Here is a 20,763-nt window from a genome sequence, read left to right as displayed (position 1 = left end):
TGTTTTCAGCCGGTCCTGAGTGACTAGCAACTAGCATCTTTCAGAGACAAGAGAAACTGCCATACTTCCTCATCTCTTATCACCTTCCCCAAAAGGAATTTCATTTCTGTCCACAACTACCACCAACCCACCGGCTTTGCTCAGATGGGCCTCATGGACCTGAAAGCGATTCACTTGATGTTGACTCTGATCACAGGTAACCAAGGCAGGTGTGTTCGATGTTTCACCTTCACAAGGAAAAGCTTTAGGCGAGGGGGGCGGAGAGTCAAAAAAGGGCAGTTCTGTTCCAGATTTCTAGGGTTGCCAACTGTCTTTTAAAAAATAGTAATGGTGCGTACTGTCTTTTGCTGGCTCTGTTCCTGTGTCTTTAACAGCAGGCATAACAAATGGAAATTAGGTAAGCATTTTTTCTCCCCTGATTGCGGACATAATATGACAAGGAAAACATCGCTTACTTACCTTCTTTATGTCTGGCAGCTGACACAAGAGTAGAGGGTTGTGTGTGTGTTTTAACAAAGCCTGGAACTCTAGAATTTGCACTGTGGAATAGATCTGGTGGATGGAATTTGCTTGTACTCAGGCTCTGACTGATCACTGCTTACTTGGCAACAGGGAAGGAATCTTTCATTTGTTCACTGGTTGGGAATTTTTTTTATCTTTTCTTTTATAGTTTGAGTTGATTTCTCAAGTATTTGTTCTGCTGGAGCTTGCAGGCTACCTGAGGCAGGTGGAGGTCTGGATTGTGTGGGCCGATCGGTGAGGGGCTGGGGCTGGGGGCAGACCCTGCTTTTTGGCAGGGCAGAGTGGGACTTGATAAGGCTTTGGAATCTACAGAATTTTAGGGAAGAGGGTTGTTATTTAGAGCATTTATACCTTGGTCTTTGGCTTAAAAGGTCCCCAGAGTGGCTTACGTACAGTCAGTTGAATGAATTTTATTATTTCGGTCACAGACCAGTTCCAGCCCACATACAATATCAAGGAAGTCATAAAACACGAGAGGGATACATTTGAATCTGCAATTAGGTATAACAGGGACAATACAGATATAGCAACAGTTAAAAATATATATAAATTAAAACTTAGTCTACTGTCAGTTAAACAAGGTGGTCCCTGCCCTCAGGTTTACAATCTAAAAAATGCAAGTTAAAAAGGTAAAGGACCCCTGGACGGTTAAGTCCAGTTGAAGGCGACTATGGGGTTGCGGCGCTCATCTCGCTTTCAGGCCGAGGGAGCCGGCGTTTGTCCCCCAAAATGCAACACACAAGGGAAAAGAGACAGGGAGGGAAAGGGGGGGGGGACAAACAGGCACCAATTCTTAAAATAGTAATTCTTATCACAACCAGCTGACACAGCAACAGTTCAGGGGCAGGAGATGTCTGACGGAGATGGTCTTTCAGCAAAGCTGATGGAATGAGCCTCGTTCCCATCTCTCACACTGAGGCAGTGATTTGGGGTGCTTCAATCACATATTGGCAAATTTGGAGGGTGCGCAACAGACCCACTCCCCTCCCACCCACAAAAACCGGACCTTTGGGAAGGTGATGGGGAAAGTGTGGGATTATTATCTAACTTCCCTGCAAATAAATCAGGACTTAATGCTCAATAAGCAGGTAATCTAGAAGTACCCTCAATAAAGGCACATTGGACAGCAAGGGCTAGAGATAAACATATGCTTTGTACACTGAGCATCCCAGATTATTATTATTTATGTGTGTATATATAATTTTTATTAAGTTTTCTACTTTACAATTTAAAATATTCATTAAACCTTAAATGTCAAAGACTTCCCTTCCTCTCTTTCCATGGTTCAATCGCATATCGCAAACCCCCACATGTTTTACATTAACTAAACCACTCAGTATTCCATGAATACATCCATCAAAACTTGTTTACACTGTTGAATTTATCTTAATAATGCCAACGTTTTCAAGTATACACAGTTCCACCCCCATTTATTCAATAAACGTTTTCCGTTCTCTAAACGTATGCTCTTCTTGTTCTCTTGTTCTATATGTCAGGTCCGCAATCCGCGCATATTCCATCAGTTTAAGTTGCCGTTCTTCTTTAGTCAGGACCTCGCTCGTTTTCCATTTTTGGGCTAACGAAATACGGGCTGCAGTAGTGGCATACATAAATAGCCTTTTTTGACACCTGGGAATTTCCATCTGAATTATCCCCAACAAAATATTCTGGTTTTTTGTTTTGGAAAAGTACTTTTAAACATTTTTTTTCAATTCATTATAAATTATTTCCCAATACTCCCAGATTAAATCCCTGGCATCTCCAGACTGAGTTGGGAAAGATCCCTCTCTCAGATCCTTCTGCTAGTCAGACCTGGTGGTGTGGTGTTAATGGACTACAGTTCCCATCAACCCTGAATATTGGGCATGCCGGCAGGCGATGAGGAGGATGGAAATTGTGGCCATACGACGTTTGGAGGGCTACATGCTCCCTGTCCCTGTTTGGGGCAATATTTACCAGGAAGATAGCTGTTGTGTTTCCTCTATGTCTTTTGTTTATTTCTGCAAAAAGCTTTGTCGATTTCACTTCCTTACTTCTGACAGTACCAGTGAAACTGTAAAAAGCTTAAGAGTCGTCAACAGGCTCACCTCAGCTATCTGCCAATCTCCCATTCCCACCACCCTTCTGAGTAATACCCCTCCCCACCTTCTCACTATATAGAAGGATCTGGCAACTTCTGTTTCAGTGTATCTGAAGAAGTGTGCATGCACACGAAAGCTCATACCAAGAACTAACTTAGCTGGTCTTTAAGGTGCTACTGGAAGGAATTTTTGTATTGTAAAAAGCTTCCACGGGAGTGAGGAGGAGGGCAAACCAGCAACCCATAATATTGTAGCACAGCTTTCCACCCTGCCAGAGCAAGCCGACCCACATTCCACCCTTCCTCTCAAAGGAACTCAGGGTGGCAAACACATCTATAAAATTATTGAAACGTTCTTAGATCAGGTCTAAAAGCATCCTTGAAACAGTCACATTCTCTCAGCCGGCCATTAAATGCCTGGGTAAGCAGGAATGTTTCTCAACTCCTGAAAGTCGATAATGAGCGAAAACAAATGCATGTTGCCAGGGAGGGCATTCCACAAATGGGGAGCCACCACTGAGAAGGCCCTGCATGTATTTGGTTTGTTTGTTTGTACGGATTTAGACATGCAGCTTTTCCATGTAACCTCTCAAATCAGCAACAATTAAGATCAATAGAGGCAAGATAGAAACAGTGGTAGGGAAATCCTTTCTGAAAGTTAGCTCTCTCCTTCCCCCAGGGCAAGACAACTCTCTGTGGGAGGGATGCACTTTCAGTTAAAAGCTAAATCTAGCCAATTCATGCTTTCCAAAACAGTGCGAGAACTGAAACACCGCCGTCCTTTGACAATCACAAACACCCGAATTTTGTGATGCAGTTCTCCAACCAGACAGTGCTTACAAAACTGCATATATTAGGGGGAAGTCTGCATTAAAATGAATATATTTGTGAAAATAACATGCCAACAGGCATTATATCAGGTGAAATTGCTTGGGAAAATGTGTATATGAGATGCTTATTAGAAGAAATTCCCACTGAAATGCTGAAGAATTCTCATGGGGATTTTTTTAATTGCTGCAGAAAATTGGAAAACAGAATTTAAGACTAAAGAAAAACGAGAAACAGAAAATCAAAATTGTCAGATCCTCTGCTAACCCCACGATGGCAGCTGCAGGACAGTAGAATTTACTGGTATCTTAGGGCTCCAGAATGAGAATTTTAATTTCTGGGTGGTCAAATTCCGGTCTGTAAACAATTGTCTTTGTGTCTTCAGTATTCAAATTAAAATGAATTTTATTTTCTCAATTATTTATTTATGCTACTCCTAACTTTACAGACAGAGGGAAGTAAGCAGAATGAAAACTTAATATAAGTTTTGTGCTGATTTTCATTTGTAACATTTTGTTTTTATTTCTTTATATTTAGAGGATATTCTCTTCAGCTGTTTTACATTGTTGAAATTACCTTGTATTTTTGTCATTTTTTTTTTAAAAAACCATTATCAACCATTTATTCATCTGTACAAGCATCTGAAAGTGATGTACAATGAGAACAGACATACATGCTAGAGGTCCAATTATTCAGCTGGGAAAGCTGGTTGGAAGAAAAATGTCTTCAACTGTATTTTTGCAGCAGGTTTTTATGTGTAATATCTATTTCAATGCCAAGGAAGATTCTCTATTTAGTTGTTAACTGGGCCTTACAGAATGTGATTTTTCCCCTTGTTGTTTTTTTTTATTGAGATGTTTTAACCTATACTGTAAGCTGCTTAGGTATTTGTTTTAAAAATAATTGGTAAATGGTCTATGCAAAACTTACTTATCTCCCTGTGCCGTAAGACCCCATTGGCAGGTTACAGCAGGAAAAACCAAACTGTTACAACGAAACAAGAAAGGTGTAAAAATGGTCAAAAATAGCTTCATATATAAAACGTTTAAAAACAATTCCATATATGAAAACAGAGGGCAGACTGGGATAAAGATCTCCACTTAAAAGGTCTTGTTGGGAGATGAAAGGATTCTGTGGTTGACGCCGCCGGCACCTAAATAAATAACTAAAATAAAAACTATACCAAAATGAAATTGCAACAACAACAAAAAAGCAATATCATAAAATAAGTTTCACCAGATTCAATGGAGCTTGCATCCAAGCACCACAAACTGAACGCAAGTTGCGTTAATTTGTGATAGATACTTGCAGCTTTGAAACTTGGTGTCAACAAATGCCTACTTGCCTTTGCTTGAAGTTAATGTGGTCCTGATGTTGAGTGAATACAGTGGTACCTCAGGTTACAGACACTTCAGGTTACAGACGCTTCAGGTTACAGACTCCGCTAACCCAGAAATAGTACCTCGGGTTAAGAACTTTGCTTCAGGATGAGAACAGAAATCGTGCCGCGGCAGCGGGAGGCCCATGAGCTAAAGTGGTACCTCAGGTTAAGAACAGTTTTAGGTTAAGAACGGACCTCCAGTACGAATTAAGTTCTTAACCCGAGGCACCACTGTATGGGGAAAACATCGATTTCCACACTTGATTCTGTTTCTGTAGAAATTATCTGACATTCTTGGTACATACCGTACATTTAAACCTGAATCCTGACAAGACAGAAATACTGTTTGGGGGGAACAGGGGGTGGGCAGTTATTGGGGACTCCCTGGTCCCCCAAACCTGGGAGCAGCCTGGGAGTCATTCTCGACTCACTGCTGTTCATGGAGGCGTAGGTCAATTCTGTATCCAGGGCGGCTGTCTACCAGCTCCATCTGGTACGCAGGCTGAGACCCTACCTGCCCGCAGACTGTCTCGTCAGAGTGGTGCATGCTCTAGTTATCTCCCGCTTGGACTACTGCAATGCGCTCTACATGGGGCTAACTTTGAAGGTGACCCAGAAACTACAACTAATCCAGAATGTGGCAGCTGGACTGGTGACAGGGGTGGAGGAAGGGGGGCAGTGGGGGCAGACTGCCCCGGGTGTCACCACTGAGGGGGCTGACAAAATGACATGCGGCACTCACCGCAGGGCCTGCAGCACGCCCAGCCACACGTCCCTTCTTGTCACTCTGAAAGCTTTCTTAATAATAATTGTGTTTAGTCGTGTCCGACTCTTTGTGACCCCATGGACCAGAGCACGCCAGGCACTCCTGTCTTCCACTGCCTCCCGCAGTTTGGTCAAACTCATGTTAGTAATAATAATTGTAATAATAATAAAAATAGAAAATAATAATAAATAATAACAAATAAACAATAAATATATAATAAATTAATAGTAAAGGTAAAGGGACCCCTGACCATTAGGTCCAGTCGTGGCTGACTCTTGGGTTGCGGCGCTCATCTCGCTTTATTGGCCGAGGGAGCCGGCGTACAGCTTCTGGGTCATGTGGCCAGCAGGACTAAGCCGCTTCTGGCAAACCAGAGCAGCGCATGGAAATGCCGTTTACCTTCCTGCCGAAGCGGTACCTATTTATCTACTTGCACTTTGACATGCTTTTGAACTACTAGGTTGGCAGGACCAGGAACCGAGCAACGGGAGCTCACCCCGTCGCAGGGATTTGAACCGCCGACCTTCTGATTGCCAATCCTAGTCTCTGTGGTTTAACCCACAGCGCCACCCACATCCCTAATAGTAAATAGTAAATAATACAAATTGTAATAATAATTACTATTAATTATGTGCCACCACCTGACTGTGTTGCCCAGAGAACAATGTTTTAGACATTTTTTTAAAAAGGGAAAAAAAGAGATTGCCCAGGATTTTAACTGATTTTATATCTACTGCTTTTTTGTATTATTTTTTTGCTGTTGCTACGATAATTGCTTTTGTTTCTGACGTTTTTGATCTGTTTTATATTTGTTTTATGGTTCTCTCTTTTTTTTTAGGAAATCTAGATTAGTAAAATTATGCTAAGGAAACAAAGGATGCTGAGAATTGTAGCTCTGTGTGGGCTAAATTGCATTTCCTGGTATTCTTTGGTGGTGGAAACGGTGTGTTTTAAATGAATGGTGTATATGCAGCTTTAAAGATCAGAATGAAATGCCAAGATGGAGTTGGAGTTCTGTATTTGCAGAACTACCATTGAAAAGTGGTTCTGAATCACGTTGCATTCCCCCCCCTTTTGAAAATAGATTTTATTTGATTTAAAAAAATATAAATTTATAACAAAATCAATTACAAGTCCATATAAAGAGATTGCTCTGAATCTCAAAATTTCCTCCCCTCCATAGGTCCAAATGTCAACATTTACAACTGCTTATCAATCCGTTATCCACATTTTTAAAAAAAATCCATCTGAGTTATCCACAGTCTTTGTTACCTTACAACTGAGATTAAAATCCTGCTATTGTTTTCATTTGCTCGCAATGGTCTCCTAAATAAATTATAAATTTTCCCATTCTTTTTTTAAAAGTTGTTGTCCTCTTGGTTCCTGAACTTTCCACTTAATTTTGCCATTTCTGCATGGTCCATCAACTTGGTTTGCCATTCTTCCCTGGTCGAGATTGTTTCTTCTTTCCATCTCTGGGCTAATAACATCCGTGCAGCTGTTGTCGCACACATAAAAAGTATTTTCTGATCCTATGGCATCTTGGTACCTATAATTCCTAATAAAGACGAATAACGTTGCATTTTAAAAGGCCGGAGCAAAATCAAAATCTGTTTTTTAATTTTTTTTAAAGGGGATTTAGAGCCCCATGGGCTCTTGCAGAGACAGGCACCTGACGTTTTTAACAATAACTATACAACCTTTAGACGACACCTGAAGGCAGCCTTGTATGGGAAAGTTTTTTTATGTTTAATATTTTATTGTGTTTTTATATATGTTGGAAGCCTCCCAGAGTGGCTGGGGCAACCCAGTCAGATGGGTGGGATATATTATTGTTGTTGTTGTTGTTGTTGTTGTTGTTGTTGTTGTTGTTGTTGTTGTTATTACTATTATTATTATTATTATTCTGGGCACCACAATTCAAGAAGGACACTGACAAACTGGAACGTGTCCAGAGGAGGGCAACCAAAATGGTCAAAGGCCTGGAAACGATGCCTTATGAGGAACGGCTAAGGGAGCTGGGCATGTTTAGCCTGGAGAAGAGGAGGTTAAGGGGTGATATGATAGCCATGTTCAAATATATAAAAGGATGTCACATAGAGGAGGGAGAAAGGTTGTTTTCTGCTGCTCCAGAGAAGCGGACACGGAGCAATGGATCCAAACTACAAGAAAGAAGATTCCACCTAAACATTAGGAAGAACTTCCTGACAGTAAGAGCTGTTCGACTGTGGAATTTGCTGCCAAGGAGTGTGGTGGAGTCTCCTGCTTTGGAGGTCTTTAAGCAGAGGCTTGACAACCATATGTCAGGAGTGCTCTGATGGTGTTTCCTGCTTGGCAGGGGGTTGGACTCGATGGCCCTTGTGGTCTCTTCCAACTCTATGATTCTATGATTCTAATAATAATAATAATAATAGTTGTTGTTAAATAGGAAGTCCCTATCTGGATTCTACCAAATGAATGAACAAATGAGGTCAGAGTAAAAGCGCCTCTTGCGGCAGCATCCTGTGTTACTAACAGTTCCTCAAACTCATATATATATATTTAGTACTGCAGGGGAACTTCCATTACATACGGAACAGAGAAGTCCACGACAGAGAAGCTTGTAAAACTGTGAAGCGAGGGATAGTTTCGGAACCAAAATAAAAGTGAGCCCGTGATGTGTGGCCATTTGAAATATGTGGCTTAAATTACGGCGAGGGATTTAAGCCACAGATAACCGTGAGGGAGGGGAGAACAGGAAGGTGCCTAAGATGAAAGCTGCTGTGTGACCCAATAGACTAGTCATTTGTGGTGACTAGCGAGGCTCTGATGGGAGGAAGTATGCCTCTGACTGACATTCGCTGGGAAACTCAAGGTGGCAGTGCACTCTTGTGCTCAGGTCTTGCTTTCAGGCTTCCCACAGGGATTTGTGTGGCTGTTATGAGAACAAAATGGCGAACTGAAGGACAACTCGCCTGATCCCTCCACTCCCACCACACCGAAAACAGGCTGGTGGTAGCTAGGAGCTGGTACCCCCCCCAGTCAGTCAAACATCTTTATATTTGAAATACTTTATTGTCACTTGTACAACTTGTAAAAGTAAAGGTAAAGGGACCCTGACCCTGACCTGGTCCAGTCGTGGCCAACTCTGGGGTTGCGGCGCTCATCTCGCTTTATTGGCCCAGGGAGCCGGCGTACAGCTTCCGGGTCATGTGGCCAGCATGACTAAGCCGCTTCTGGCGAACCAGAGCAGTGGTACCTATTTATCTACGTGCACTTTGATGTGCTTTCGAAATGCTAGGTTGGCAGGAGCAGGGACTGAGCAAAGGGAGCTCACCCCATCGCGGGGATTTGAACCGCCAACCTTCTGATCGGGAAGTCCTAGGCTCTGTGGTTTACAGTGAGATTACACATGCACCCCCCACTCAGCTCTCTTAGTCTTAATACCCCTCGTTTACTAACGCACACCCACCCAACCCCAAAGTCAGTTGCCCTGTTGTGATTTTTTCATTCAGCAGCCTAACAGCCCACGGATAGAAGCTCTTCTTTACCCTGTTGGTGGTACTAATCCCGCTTCTATATCTTCTGCCTGAGGGCAGATCAAGAAAGTGCCAGCCAGGGTGTAAATCATCCCTGAGAATTTTCCTCACTCTCCTGAGGCAACGTTCTTCCGCTATTTCATCCAGTGGATTCACGGGACAGCCCATAATATCTTGTGCTGTATTCACCACCCTCTGCAGGCACTTCCTATCAGATGATTTCAAACCAGCGTACCACACCGTGATGCAGTATGAAAGGACATTTTCTATTGTGGACTGGTAGAAGGAGATCATCAAATCTGATTGACATCGTTCTTCCGCAGTACTCTGAGGAGATGGAGTCTCTGTTGGGCTTTCTTAACCACCTGGGTTGTATTTATTTTCCAAGAAAGGTCTTCACTGAGATAAACTCAGCTGTTAGATAACAAAATACAGAGCTGGTTATCACGCCAATGGATACCCACACAATACATTTCCAATCCTTCCTTTTATTGAGACAAGCTGCTGCATGGGATACAGTTCTGCTCTCGGCCTTCCAAATTTCCTGCACCCCCTTTGTAGGCTAAAATGAGCCAAAGGCAGACCTACAGAGAGGGAAAGAAAAGCAGGGATAGATTGCACATGGTTGCTTTCTTTACGCACGTTTGCCTTTTTACCGTCAAACAGGAAGTTGGTCGACTACTTCCCCTCACATAACGTTGTCCAACAGCCTGCCCACATGCGCCATCCTCATGTCATGATTGCAAACTACTTCCACAAACCCAAATTCGGCAACAGCTTCATGGAACGGAAGGGGATGTGCGTAGGGGTGTCTGTGTGCGGCCTTGCTAATATCCCTCTTCACACAAAAATGAATCCCACACAGACCCTGTCAGGATGTGTGAACCTGCACGAAACAGTAAAAGTGTACAGATTCCTAATAATAGGACATTCCATCAGTGAAAGGATTTCTGCTTGCGCAACAGGAAATTATCCCCCTTTCCTCCCCTCATCCATCCCTCAATCTGTTCCAGGGGTTCTGTTCTGTTCTGTCCATCACTTTGAAGATTTTAGCTGGGCATGGGGTGCCTGCCCTGGGAGGTGGGGAGTCCCATTGTGCAAGAGGAGTTATTATCATTATACAGTCGTACCTCAGAAGTCGAACGGAATCCATTCCAGAAGCCCATTCGACTTCCAAAATGTTCAGAAACCAAAGTGTGGCTTCTGATTGGCTGCAGGAAGCTCCTGCAGCCAATCAGAAGCTGCATAAGCCCCGTTGGACGTTCAGCTTCTAAAAGTAGTTCGCAAACCGGAACACTCACTTCCAGGTTTGTGGTGTTTAGGAGCCAAAACGCTGTTTGAAAACAAAGGTACGACTGCAATTGTTTTTAGATTTATGAGTTGCTTCCGATGAGGCATCTTTAAGTGATTTCACAATGCAATTAAAACATATATAAAATGATTGCATATATAAAAATGAACGCCATTACAAAATGCAAAAAAAAAAGTTGAAAGAATTGCATGCAGAAAAGCAACATTTCAAATTTCAATCCAGATTCCTACTTGCCAGTACCCTACTTGTCACATTCCACCTGTTGAAAGCGCATTGTGTAAATAATCTCAGAAAGGCTGAACGAAACCTGAGTGTCTGGCAATCCAGCTTTGTAAACAAGCACACAAACCTTTCTAGCATGCAGAAATATTTACTACCCTGCTAAGAGACTCATTTTCTACCTCCACAAGAAGATAAGCCTTCCTCTGAAGCCAAAATCGGGAAGAAAGGCCAATAGACTCTTAGGATTGTGTATGGTTGTGTTTGTTGTTGTTGTTGTTGTTGTTGTGTGTGTGTATGCATGCTTTGCGGGCAGATTGGCCGGGGTTCAATGCTCAGCAACTTCAGAGAGGTCTGGTAGAGACCCTAGTCTGAAAGCCTGGACAGCTGTTGAAATATACTCGGAGTCAAGAGTGGATTTCATGCTCTTTATTCAGCTCATGGTGGTGAGGAGGAATGAAAGTTCCCCCAAAGTATCTGCTTTATATACATTATTTACACAATGGGCTGCATGTGATTGGCTAATTCCAGGATTCTCCTGTAGGCCAATCAGGTTGTGGATTCACTTCCATCTGGAGCTGGATTGGGTGGCTCCTGCGGACCAATCATACTGCTGCATTGTTCTAGGACCAATCAGACTGCTGCATTCTGAATCCTATTGTTCTAGGACCAATCAGACTGCTGCATTTTGGATCCTATTCAACTCAGTACAAAACACCTGTAAATACTGTTGAGCCAGATGAACCCTTGGTAAAAGGGAGATTTCTGTGTCCCTTTAGTGACCAGGTGAGTGATTAAATACAAGGCTGTTATGACCTAAAATTTGGCAGAAGGGAGACAACCGAGGAGAAGCACAAAGACCATTGCACAGAGAGACCATAAGCCAAGACCAGCATGGCATATGATTGGGGACGATGAGAATTGCCGTCCAGCCATCGGAGTTGTGTGGGGTGGGACGCCTGTCTTACCTCCTGACTCTTCCATCTGTGTTCTTCTAGCTTCCCAGGCTCAAGAACTCCTCATGGTCTCCCAGCCCAGCTCAGCAGAAGGCACGGAAGGCGGTTCCGTCACCTTGCACTGTTCCTACAACTCCACCTCAGAACCTAAGGTTGGGAGCTTCCGGTGGGTGAAGGAGCCAGGGGTGGACGTCAGAAAGACCACCCGGGAATTCATGGGAAGGGTGAGTCCCACCTCGGAGCAGGCCTTCCTCTTGGGGAGAAGAGCCGACATAGAGATACGGGATCTGAGACATTACGACTCGGGGGTGTATCAATGTGTGGTGAAGATCCCTGGATTCCCAGAGACATCGGGGAACGGGACTGAGCTTCACGTGCTTAGAGAAGACCTGAAAGGTAAGCTGATGGGAAATCTAGGAGGCCTGACTTTTGTATGGATGGATTGTATTGTCCAGTTCAGGCTCCCAATCTGGTGCCCCAGATCAAGCTGACCTGAATAGCTTTTGGTGGTCTGTAAGTTCTGAGAACCGGTAGTGAAAGTGAATAATAATAATAATAATAATAATAATAATAATAATAATAATAATATTTATATCCCACCCATCTGGCTGGGTTTCCCCAGCCACTCTGGACGGCTCTCAACAGAATATTTAAAACACAACAAAACATCAGTATTAAAAACTTTCCTAAACAGGGTTGTCTTCAGAGGTCTTCTAAAAGTCAGGTGGTTGTTTATTTCCTTGACATCTGGTGGGAGGGCGTTCCACAGGGCAGTCGCCACTACCGAGAAGGCCCTCTGCCTGTTGGCTTCTGTTTCCCTCACTGAGCAGCTGCTGGTAGTCACAGGACTATGTTTTCATTCCACAGTCCAGATATTGTTGGATTCCCACTGGAAAGGGAGATGGGATGTGACGTTTACTGATTTCCTGTTTCCTTTGTACTGTCGTTTCGTTGTTGGAGTTGCTCTCTGCTTCTCACAGAGACAAGATGTATATTTGTATGCTCTCTGCATAGCTTAGAAATAAAGCTTAGCAATGTAGCCATACCTGACTCATCCTTCTGTTGTGGTCTCTGAGTATATACTCTGCTGGGCTCAAGCCAAGATGAGCCAGATCAGCTCGGAGGACCAGAGCTGAAATTCTAACACTGCCTGGTTCCCTGTAACCTCATTTCTCGCAGCGAGGGAACCACCAGAAGGCTCTCGGAGCTAGACCACAGTGTCCGGGCTGAACGATGGGGGTGGAGACGCTCCTTCAGGGATACTGGGCCGAGGCCGTTTAGGGCTTTAAAGGTCTGCACCAACACTTTGAATTGTGCTCAGAAACGTACTGGGAGTCAATGTAGGTCTTTTAGGACCAGTGTTATATGGTCTCTGTGTTCCCCTGTCTTAATCCATTCTCCCGTGTTTGGAATCATCCAGGATCTAATTCTGCACCACAACGGGATACCATGGTCCTCATATGGCTTCTCCTGCGTGCCGTTCTCTGTACCTTTGGAATCACAACCACTGCTTTGGTGACACGTCTTTATTATGGGAAGAGATGTGAGTAACCCTCAGACCCCCCCCCTCCTCTGCAGAAGCTAGCATTTTCTGGACCATAGAGAGAGTCAGAAGGGGAAAGGGGCAGAAGATTGCCATGGCCGGGAAAGTGTGATCCACCCCACAGACCAAATTCAGGCCCCCAATCTGATGCCGCAGATCAAGGTGACCCGAGTGTTCTAGCTGTCAGGAGTTCAGCCTACACTCAGGTAGGACCCTGGCAGAGACACATGCCCGACTGGCATGTTCCCTGCCTCCTGGTTGATCGTTCGGGAGCTTCAAAAGCTTTCTTCTGCCTGAACATCACAGCGACTGATGCCAACCGACACCAGCACACTTAGGGATCCGCAGAGTTTGTGCATGGCTTGTGTGACAGACCTGAGCAACTCAGCATTTTGGCTAATCTACTTTATTTTCACGGAGCACTGCAACATTGCACCCTCTCTCTCTCTAGCATCAGACAGCAAAGAGAAAAAGAACAAAAGACAATAGTCCCACTTCACGGAACACAGTAACACAAACATCCTGTCTCTGTCACTTCCCACTCTGTGGAGTCAAAACATACACCATCATGTGATAGACAACAATCCCATGACTGCAATCATAGAGCAGGAATTCTAACACTAGCCAGCCTACCCAGTCTCAGTCCTGAATCCATTCAGGGGAAGGCTAATGCTTAATTAGGGTTTTTAAAAATCCCTAATTAAATATACAAGCGGGAGGAGGACAAGAGGAAAAGGAAATGCTCCCCTTCCATGACCGAGAGCAGTGCGTTCAATCTTACTTAGCATGCACATTCGCTGTCAGGATCTGCTTGAGAAGGAGCACCCTGCAGAATTCAGTCTTGAGGGGGTTGACTGATGACCTTCATTAGGAACAAGAGGGCAATAAATATCTACATCAGGAACTTCTGTCCCTGTGGATCTTGCTGCCTGAGGCAGGCCCCTCACCTTGTCTCATGGGTGGGACGGCACTGGGCTTGCCAATCAATCAGAAGGTCGGCGGTTCGAATCCCTGCAATGGGGTGAGCTCCCGTTGCTCGGTCCCTGCTCCTGCCAACCAAGCAGTTTGAAAGCACGTCAAAGTGCAAGTAGATAAATAGGTACCGCTCTGGCGGGAAGGGGTCCTTTACCTTTACCTTTACTAACTCAGGCCAGGCCAGGCAACTAAGCCAGGTGGTGGCAGGGCAGCTCTGAGGGAGAGAGAACAGCTCTGTAGGCCTCGGTGGGGAGTTGTAGGTGGCAGCAACTGATCTGTGGGGTCTCTGGTGCGCTGAAACATCCATTTCCACCCCCCCTGGATATCAGCTGTGTGGGGCAGGTGGGTGCGGCTTGGCCAAAATGGCCCCGTGGGCCAAATGGGAAGTTCTCATGCACCTCAATTTGATACTTCCTTCTTCCACATGTGTCAGGTGTTGTTGTTTTGGTTATGTCAGGCTGCGCACTTGGAAAACCAGTCTGCTAATAGTTACCTCTTTTCTTCCTTATTCTAGCTCCACAAAACAGGCCATTGCACCGCAGAGAGAACAAATATAAAGCAACAAGCAGGAATTGACAACAGCAGCAGAGGCAATTGCGTGTCGAGGTCCCCAGGTCCACCCCAATAACTCACACATCACACAGAATTTTTTGTTTAAGGTTTTTGGCATAATTTTGGCCACAACTTTATTAAAATACAAATTTGTGAGTGGTTGCTTAGGCATTGGTTGCAACTATCTGCCCCCACCGTGGGGGACAGACTGACATTCCGCACAATGCGAAAGTCAGAATGGGGGAATACACTTGGGGGTTACGCGGAGCAGGGAATCTGCCCTCACCCCAAATGCAACCAGGAGCTCATTGCTATGGCCCAAGCCCCCTTGACAGAGTGGACAAGCAATAGTTAGCCCCCAATTCCTTTAACGGAATCCCTTGCAGCAGCAGCATTAGAGGGGCAGGCACAGCCAATCCATGCCCCTCAACCAACCAAACCATAAACCAATGCCTAACCGCAACCTTACAAGTTGTGACGATTTGCTACGCAGTAGGCAAAAACCAAATGGCCCCAGCCAATCAGCCAGATGGACAAAATTCCTACCAGGCCCCCGCTCCAAAGCAGACGACCCCATGACAGGCATAGCAAGGTCAAAGCGAACAACCCTATTCTAGGGAGGGAGGGACGGGCAATCCGCTGCACGGGCGAAAAGAGGAAGCCCTAGCCTCGTGAAAGGAGTTTTAGCATTTCTGGCTGTCAATCAATAAATGGCAACATTAATTTCTTCCCAACAACAAGGGAAGCCCCAATCGCATCAGTGGCCAATGATCAGTTAGCCCGCCCCCAACTTTGGAGTGTCCTGGCGGCCCCCACCGCAACACGTGCTCTCCATGAAGGAGAACACGCTCTACAAAACCCACGACCCATTCTCTATTCCTTTCCCCCTTCAATCCAGTAGAACTCATCCTCCCCTTTATAATCTGAGGACCTTCATCAACAGAGCAGAATTAACCCTTCTGTAGACTCCTCTGCTACTGAGCAAACCTAGGCTGAATTTGATGTTATAGTTTCAGTAATTATATTGCTAGACTGTCCTTGGATGGCCCAACCCAATAGACAATACTGGCAATTCCTACTAAGGATCCGGCATTCTTCTTTGGCGATCACTCATAACCAAGTAAGATTGTCTTCCATGGACACAGTTTTAACAGTGAGTTTGTAAGTGACTGTGGAGGCCAATTCTGGATCCACACATCCTTCCACAGTGGGGACATTGGTTTCCAGGCGGGAGTTGATCACGGTGTAGATTTGCCAAGCGTGCCTTCCTCTTAGCACGTTTCTCCCTTGTGTCCTGAGTTCGAGTGTCTTCAAAGCCCTTGACACCTTTGGCAAAGGCTGTGCCCATTAAGGGTACAGAGCAACACCTTTCTGAGTCTTCCAACTGGACCAGATTTTTCCTGAGTTTCTCCCTCCCCCCCCCCCGACCCCTGCCCTGGAAAAATCCTGAGCAAATCTGAGGAGATCTACACAACACTCAGCCATCTCTACTGATAGCACAAATTTGTCATGTGCGTGCATGTGATTGTTGAAGGGTGGGATGTAAACACCATGAGTAAACAAACATAATTGTTCTAAGAAACTATGTTAGCAATAGAGATGACAAAGCCCTGCAAGGTTCTCCATAGAGTGGATTGAGATTTTCTTTTATTCCACTGTCCTCACCAAAATTGCAGGGGGGAACCGGGGGGGTGGGAATACAGTTGAATCTGAGGGCTCAGAAAGGTAAGGCCCTGCCCCTTAATGGAGCCTGTCATTGACGTTTCCCAGTGTCACAATGCCCCGAGTGATGACAAAGCACTGTGGGAAATTTAAAATGGTGGCTTTTAGCTGCCTGGAGTTGCCACTGGGGGGAGGTGACGGAAGAAAGGGGCACTTTGCTGAGGACCCCTTACAACTGCAGTTGCTTCCTACTCAGTAGCTGTGGTTGTTTTTTCTTAAAGGCAGGCCACTCACTGCAAGGTTCCTTAGGGCCCCTCCAGATGACATTCTTATTCCACTCTCATCCTGAGCTAATTGAATTCAGCCTACACTCGAGTAGGAGCCTGGCAGAGACTCATGCCCGACTGGCATGTTCTCTCCCTCCTGGTCGATCGTTCGGGAGCTTCAAAAGCTTTCTTCAGCCCAAACATCACAGTGACCGGCACCAGCAAACTTTGGGATCCGCAGAGTTTGCGCATCATGCACGTGACAGACCTCAGCAACTCAGCATTTTTGCTAATCTACTTTATTTACATATAAACACACACGGAGCGCTGCAACATGGCTCCCATTCTCTAGCATCAGACAGCAAAGAGAAAAGAACAAAGGACAATAGTCCCACTTCAAGGAACACAGTAACACAAACATCCTGTCTCCATCACGTCCCACTCTGTGGAGTCAAAACATATACCGTCATGTGATAGACAAAAATCCCATGACTGCAATCATGGAGCAGGAATTCTAACAGGTTAGACTCCTACTGAATGTTCATGGGGAGGTTATATGTTGAGCATCTGTCCTGATTTGCTTGCGGGATGTGTGTTTATATGTCTTCCCATTGACTCACCCTTTCATCTTGCACTTTTTAGTGCATTTCCTACATCTTTCCTAACTGCAAAAGGTCTGCTTAAAAAGAAGAATGATGGAGTTGGTTTGTTGTGCTAGGGTGACGAAGCACTTTCATCTGCTTTCCTTACACCAAGCAGTATAGACTTGAAGTTTAAAGGTTTAAAGACTGTCTCAAGGCAAATCTTGTAGTATAAACACCGACAATTGGGAAACACTGGCCTGCGAGCGCTCCAGTTGGAGAACAGCCTTTACCAAAGGTGTCATGGGCTGTGAAGACACTCAAGCTCAGGACGCAAGGGAGAAACGTGCTAGGAGGAAGGCACGCTTGGCAAATCCACACTGTGATCAACTCCTGCCCGGAAACCAATGTCCCCACTGTGGAAGGACGTGTGGATCCAGAATTGGCCTCCATAGTCACTTACGGACTCATTGTTAAAACCGTGTTTATGGAAGACAATCTTCCATAAATCTTTGACTACGAGTGATCGCCAAAGAAAGCAGAAGACACTTGAATTCCTCCTGCAAAACAGTGACAGCTTGGAGACACCCTTACTGTTTGTGAGTTTGCTTAGGGGTAGGGGTAGGGGTATTGGGGTATTGGTTTGTTTTCGTTCTTGTTCTTGTTTTTATTTTGTGTTTTTATCTTGTATTTTTATGCTGTGAACCGCCCTGAGATGAAGGGCGCTATGCAAATTTAATAAAGAAAATTAAAATAAAAAATAAAAACAATATTCATTCCACGCATGCACAAACCTGTACATTTCCATTCTAGTGGCCTGGATGGAAGATGGAACTTGATATGCAGAAATGGCAAAACTTACCGGAAAAATAAGAAATCAAGATAACAGACTTTTTATAGAAGAATGGAAATGGTTGATTGAAGATTCACAAACAAATTGTAAACAGACAAGAACATTGGCAGGATTATTGTAACAAGCTGCAGTTTCATAAGAGCATGTATTTAAAGTAGAGGAATAAATGAACAAATTAAGTTCAAGAACAAATATGCAGAAAATATTAAAAATAAATTTAAGGAACCGCAGAAAGAGGGGGAAGGAAGTCAAGTTTTGAAATGCTAAAATGACTGTAGAATTATTGACAGGTATAAACCTGAAAATCATAAATAAATAAAAAGGGAGGAAAAAAGGAAGATGGAACTTGAATATAAAAGAACGGCAACTCTACAAGGCCTTGTAGGAAACAACACGGCATGCAAAAACCAAAAATTATTGAGGTTATAAAAAGTAAGAACCATCCCTGTATATTTGGTACATATGCCTATGTTTCTTTTAAAAAAATCTTGTCATTTCCAACTGCTCTTAAAAACCTTTGGCACAACAAAGGCTAGACCAGGCTTTCTTAACCTTGGCCCTCCAGATGTTTTGAGACTACAATTCCCATAATGCCTGTCCACTGGTCCTGCTAGCTAGTGTAATTAACAAAAATCTGCCTTTATTCCCTTATGGGGAACACAAGAGCCCTTATAGACTCCTTAGTAGGCTCTCCATCAGTTGGAGAAAATAACAGAGGCCAACCAGAGAATATTGAGAAGCAAAGCAGCTAGTAAGCCTGATCTTTATTGAACTGTTGCAACAGGTTGCTCCCCTCACAGGCAGGAGAAAGGAGGAGGACCCCGGACAAAGGTGTGCCCACCCTTATATAGACATTTTAAATTGCCCGCTCTGGAGTCCAAGACCACCCCCAGAAACATCATACTTACATCACAGAAGGGGTGTAGCTCAAGACCACCCCCCAGATATATCACAGAAAGGAGGGATCTACAACAGAAATCTGAGTGCCTTGTTTATCTCCTGTCTGGCAGGTTACCTATTAACGGTCACTTGATTGGATACCCTGGGGAGCCTGGCCAGTCTTTTGTCATGACAAATACTTAGTTCCTGAGCCAGGTTACTGGCTCACCCTATTCATACACAGACATACCCTTAAGACAGGATTTGTGAAGGAGGAGACAATGGGGAGACTTTTCCATTTTCCTTCGACCTTGCAGAGAAATGTTTGAGGTCAATTTGGGAGGGACAAAATGGTTTCAGGACTTTCTGTGGGGTTTCAGACATGTGGTTTATATATCAATGTATGTGCTTGGTTGGTGCATTTATGAACATTTATAAGGGGACGACAGAGGACGAGATGGTTGGACAGTGTTATCGAAGCTACCAGCATGATTTTGTCCAAACTGCAGGAGGCAGTGGAAGACAGGAGTGCCTGGCGTGCTCTGGTCCATAGGGTCATGAAGAGTCAGACATGACTAAACGACTAAACAACAACAGCAAGACCTTAAATTTTTTATTTCACTAGAGATCATGGGAGTTGTAGGCCAAAAACATCTGGAGGGCCGAGGTTGAGGAAGCCTGTCCTAGACTAAATTGAAACCTAGGTGGAGTCCTTTCAAACGTTCACTGGTAAAGGGGCCTGGGGAAAACAACCACTTCCTGCACAGTCTGAGGACACCCTAGACTTGTTTGCACTCAAGTCACCAAAAGTTTGCAGCTCCCTGCATGGTGCTGACGTGGAAGGAAACCCACCAGGAGGGGCTCGCTTCCAAGTAAACGTATGATGGACCAGGCTGTGCAGTTGACAACAAAACTCTCCACCCATGCTTTCCTGGGTGACGTCAGACTAAGCCGTACAGGGCTTCTTGAACTCGGATTGCAAAACTTTTTTGGTTGTGTTTTCTGCGAGAAAGAGAGGAAAAAGACAGAGGAGGCTGTATGGAGCCTTACGCCCAAGAGAGTGAAGAGTCGAAGCCTACAGCTGGCACAGAGGAAGACAGGAAACATACCGTATTTTCCGCTCTATAAGATGCACCAGACCATAAGACGCACCTAGTTTTTGGAGAAGGAAAACAAGAAAAAAAATATTCTGAATCTCACAAGCCAGAACAGCAAGAAGGATCGCTGCGCAGCGAAAGCAGCGATCCCTCTTGCTGTTCTGGCTTCTGTGATAGCTGCGCAGCCTGCATTCGCTCCATAACACACACACACACATTTCCCCTTACTTTTTAGGAGGGAAAAAGTGAGTCTTAGAGAGCAAAAAAATACGGTAATTTATTTAAGATTACATTTCTATCCTGCCTATTCTCCAATGAGCCCAAGGTGGTGTGGATGATTTTCCTTTGTTCTCCACAACAGCACTGTGAGGTAGGTTAAATGGTGACTGGCCCAAGGTCACCCAGTGAACATCATGCCTTAACCGGGGTTTCAACTCTGGTTTCCAAAGTACTAGCGTATCACTCTAACCACTACATCACAGTTGGTTCTCTCTCTCTCTCTCTCTCTCTCTCTTGTTATACAACAAAGGTCGGCAAAGTTTTTGTGGCTTGGGCCAGTCCACGTCCTGCAGACGCTGCGGTGGGCTGGATTGCTCACGCACACACGCCTGCGCAAACGCTATTTCTTTTTTCTTTTTCTTTTTCAAAATCAGTAAAACTTTATTCTATTTCCATTCTTTGCCATTAACAGAAAAATTGGAGAAAGCAATGTTTGTTTTACAAAGATAATGCAACTCCCAGAGAAGAAAAACCCTAAACTGAAAATAGAGGTA

General features: G+C 44.5%; 1 protein-coding gene and 1 long non-coding RNA gene across 2 annotated transcripts in view; one reads left to right on the top strand and one right to left on the bottom strand.

Moving 5' to 3' along the window:
• Positions 1-19,161, bottom strand: part of LOC309525524 — an 81,609-nt gene extending 62,448 nt beyond the window's left edge. The window contains exon 1 of the long non-coding RNA XR_014216379.1: positions 19,144-19,161. This is a non-coding gene — a long non-coding RNA (uncharacterized lncRNA). The remainder of the gene's footprint in view (positions 1-19,143) is intronic.
• Positions 31-14,693, top strand: LOC309525257 (natural cytotoxicity triggering receptor 3-like). Its single transcript, XM_082210795.1, has 4 exons — positions 31-196; positions 11,625-11,978; positions 13,003-13,125; positions 14,615-14,693. The coding sequence occupies exons 1-4, from the start codon at positions 145-147 to the stop codon at positions 14,674-14,676; spliced, it is 591 nt and encodes a 196-aa protein (XP_082066921.1). The 5' UTR covers positions 31-144; the 3' UTR covers positions 14,677-14,693.
• Positions 19,162-20,763: the final 1,602 nt, after the last annotated feature.

The sequence above is a fragment of the Podarcis vaucheri genome, assembly GCF_965113315.1.
Source record: "Podarcis vaucheri genome assembly, chromosome: 2".
In the NCBI taxonomy this organism is placed as follows: Eukaryota; Metazoa; Chordata; class Lepidosauria; order Squamata; family Lacertidae; genus Podarcis; species Podarcis vaucheri.
The sequence above is the reverse complement of the archived record's forward strand: the minus strand, read 5'-3'. Positions and strand labels throughout refer to the sequence as shown.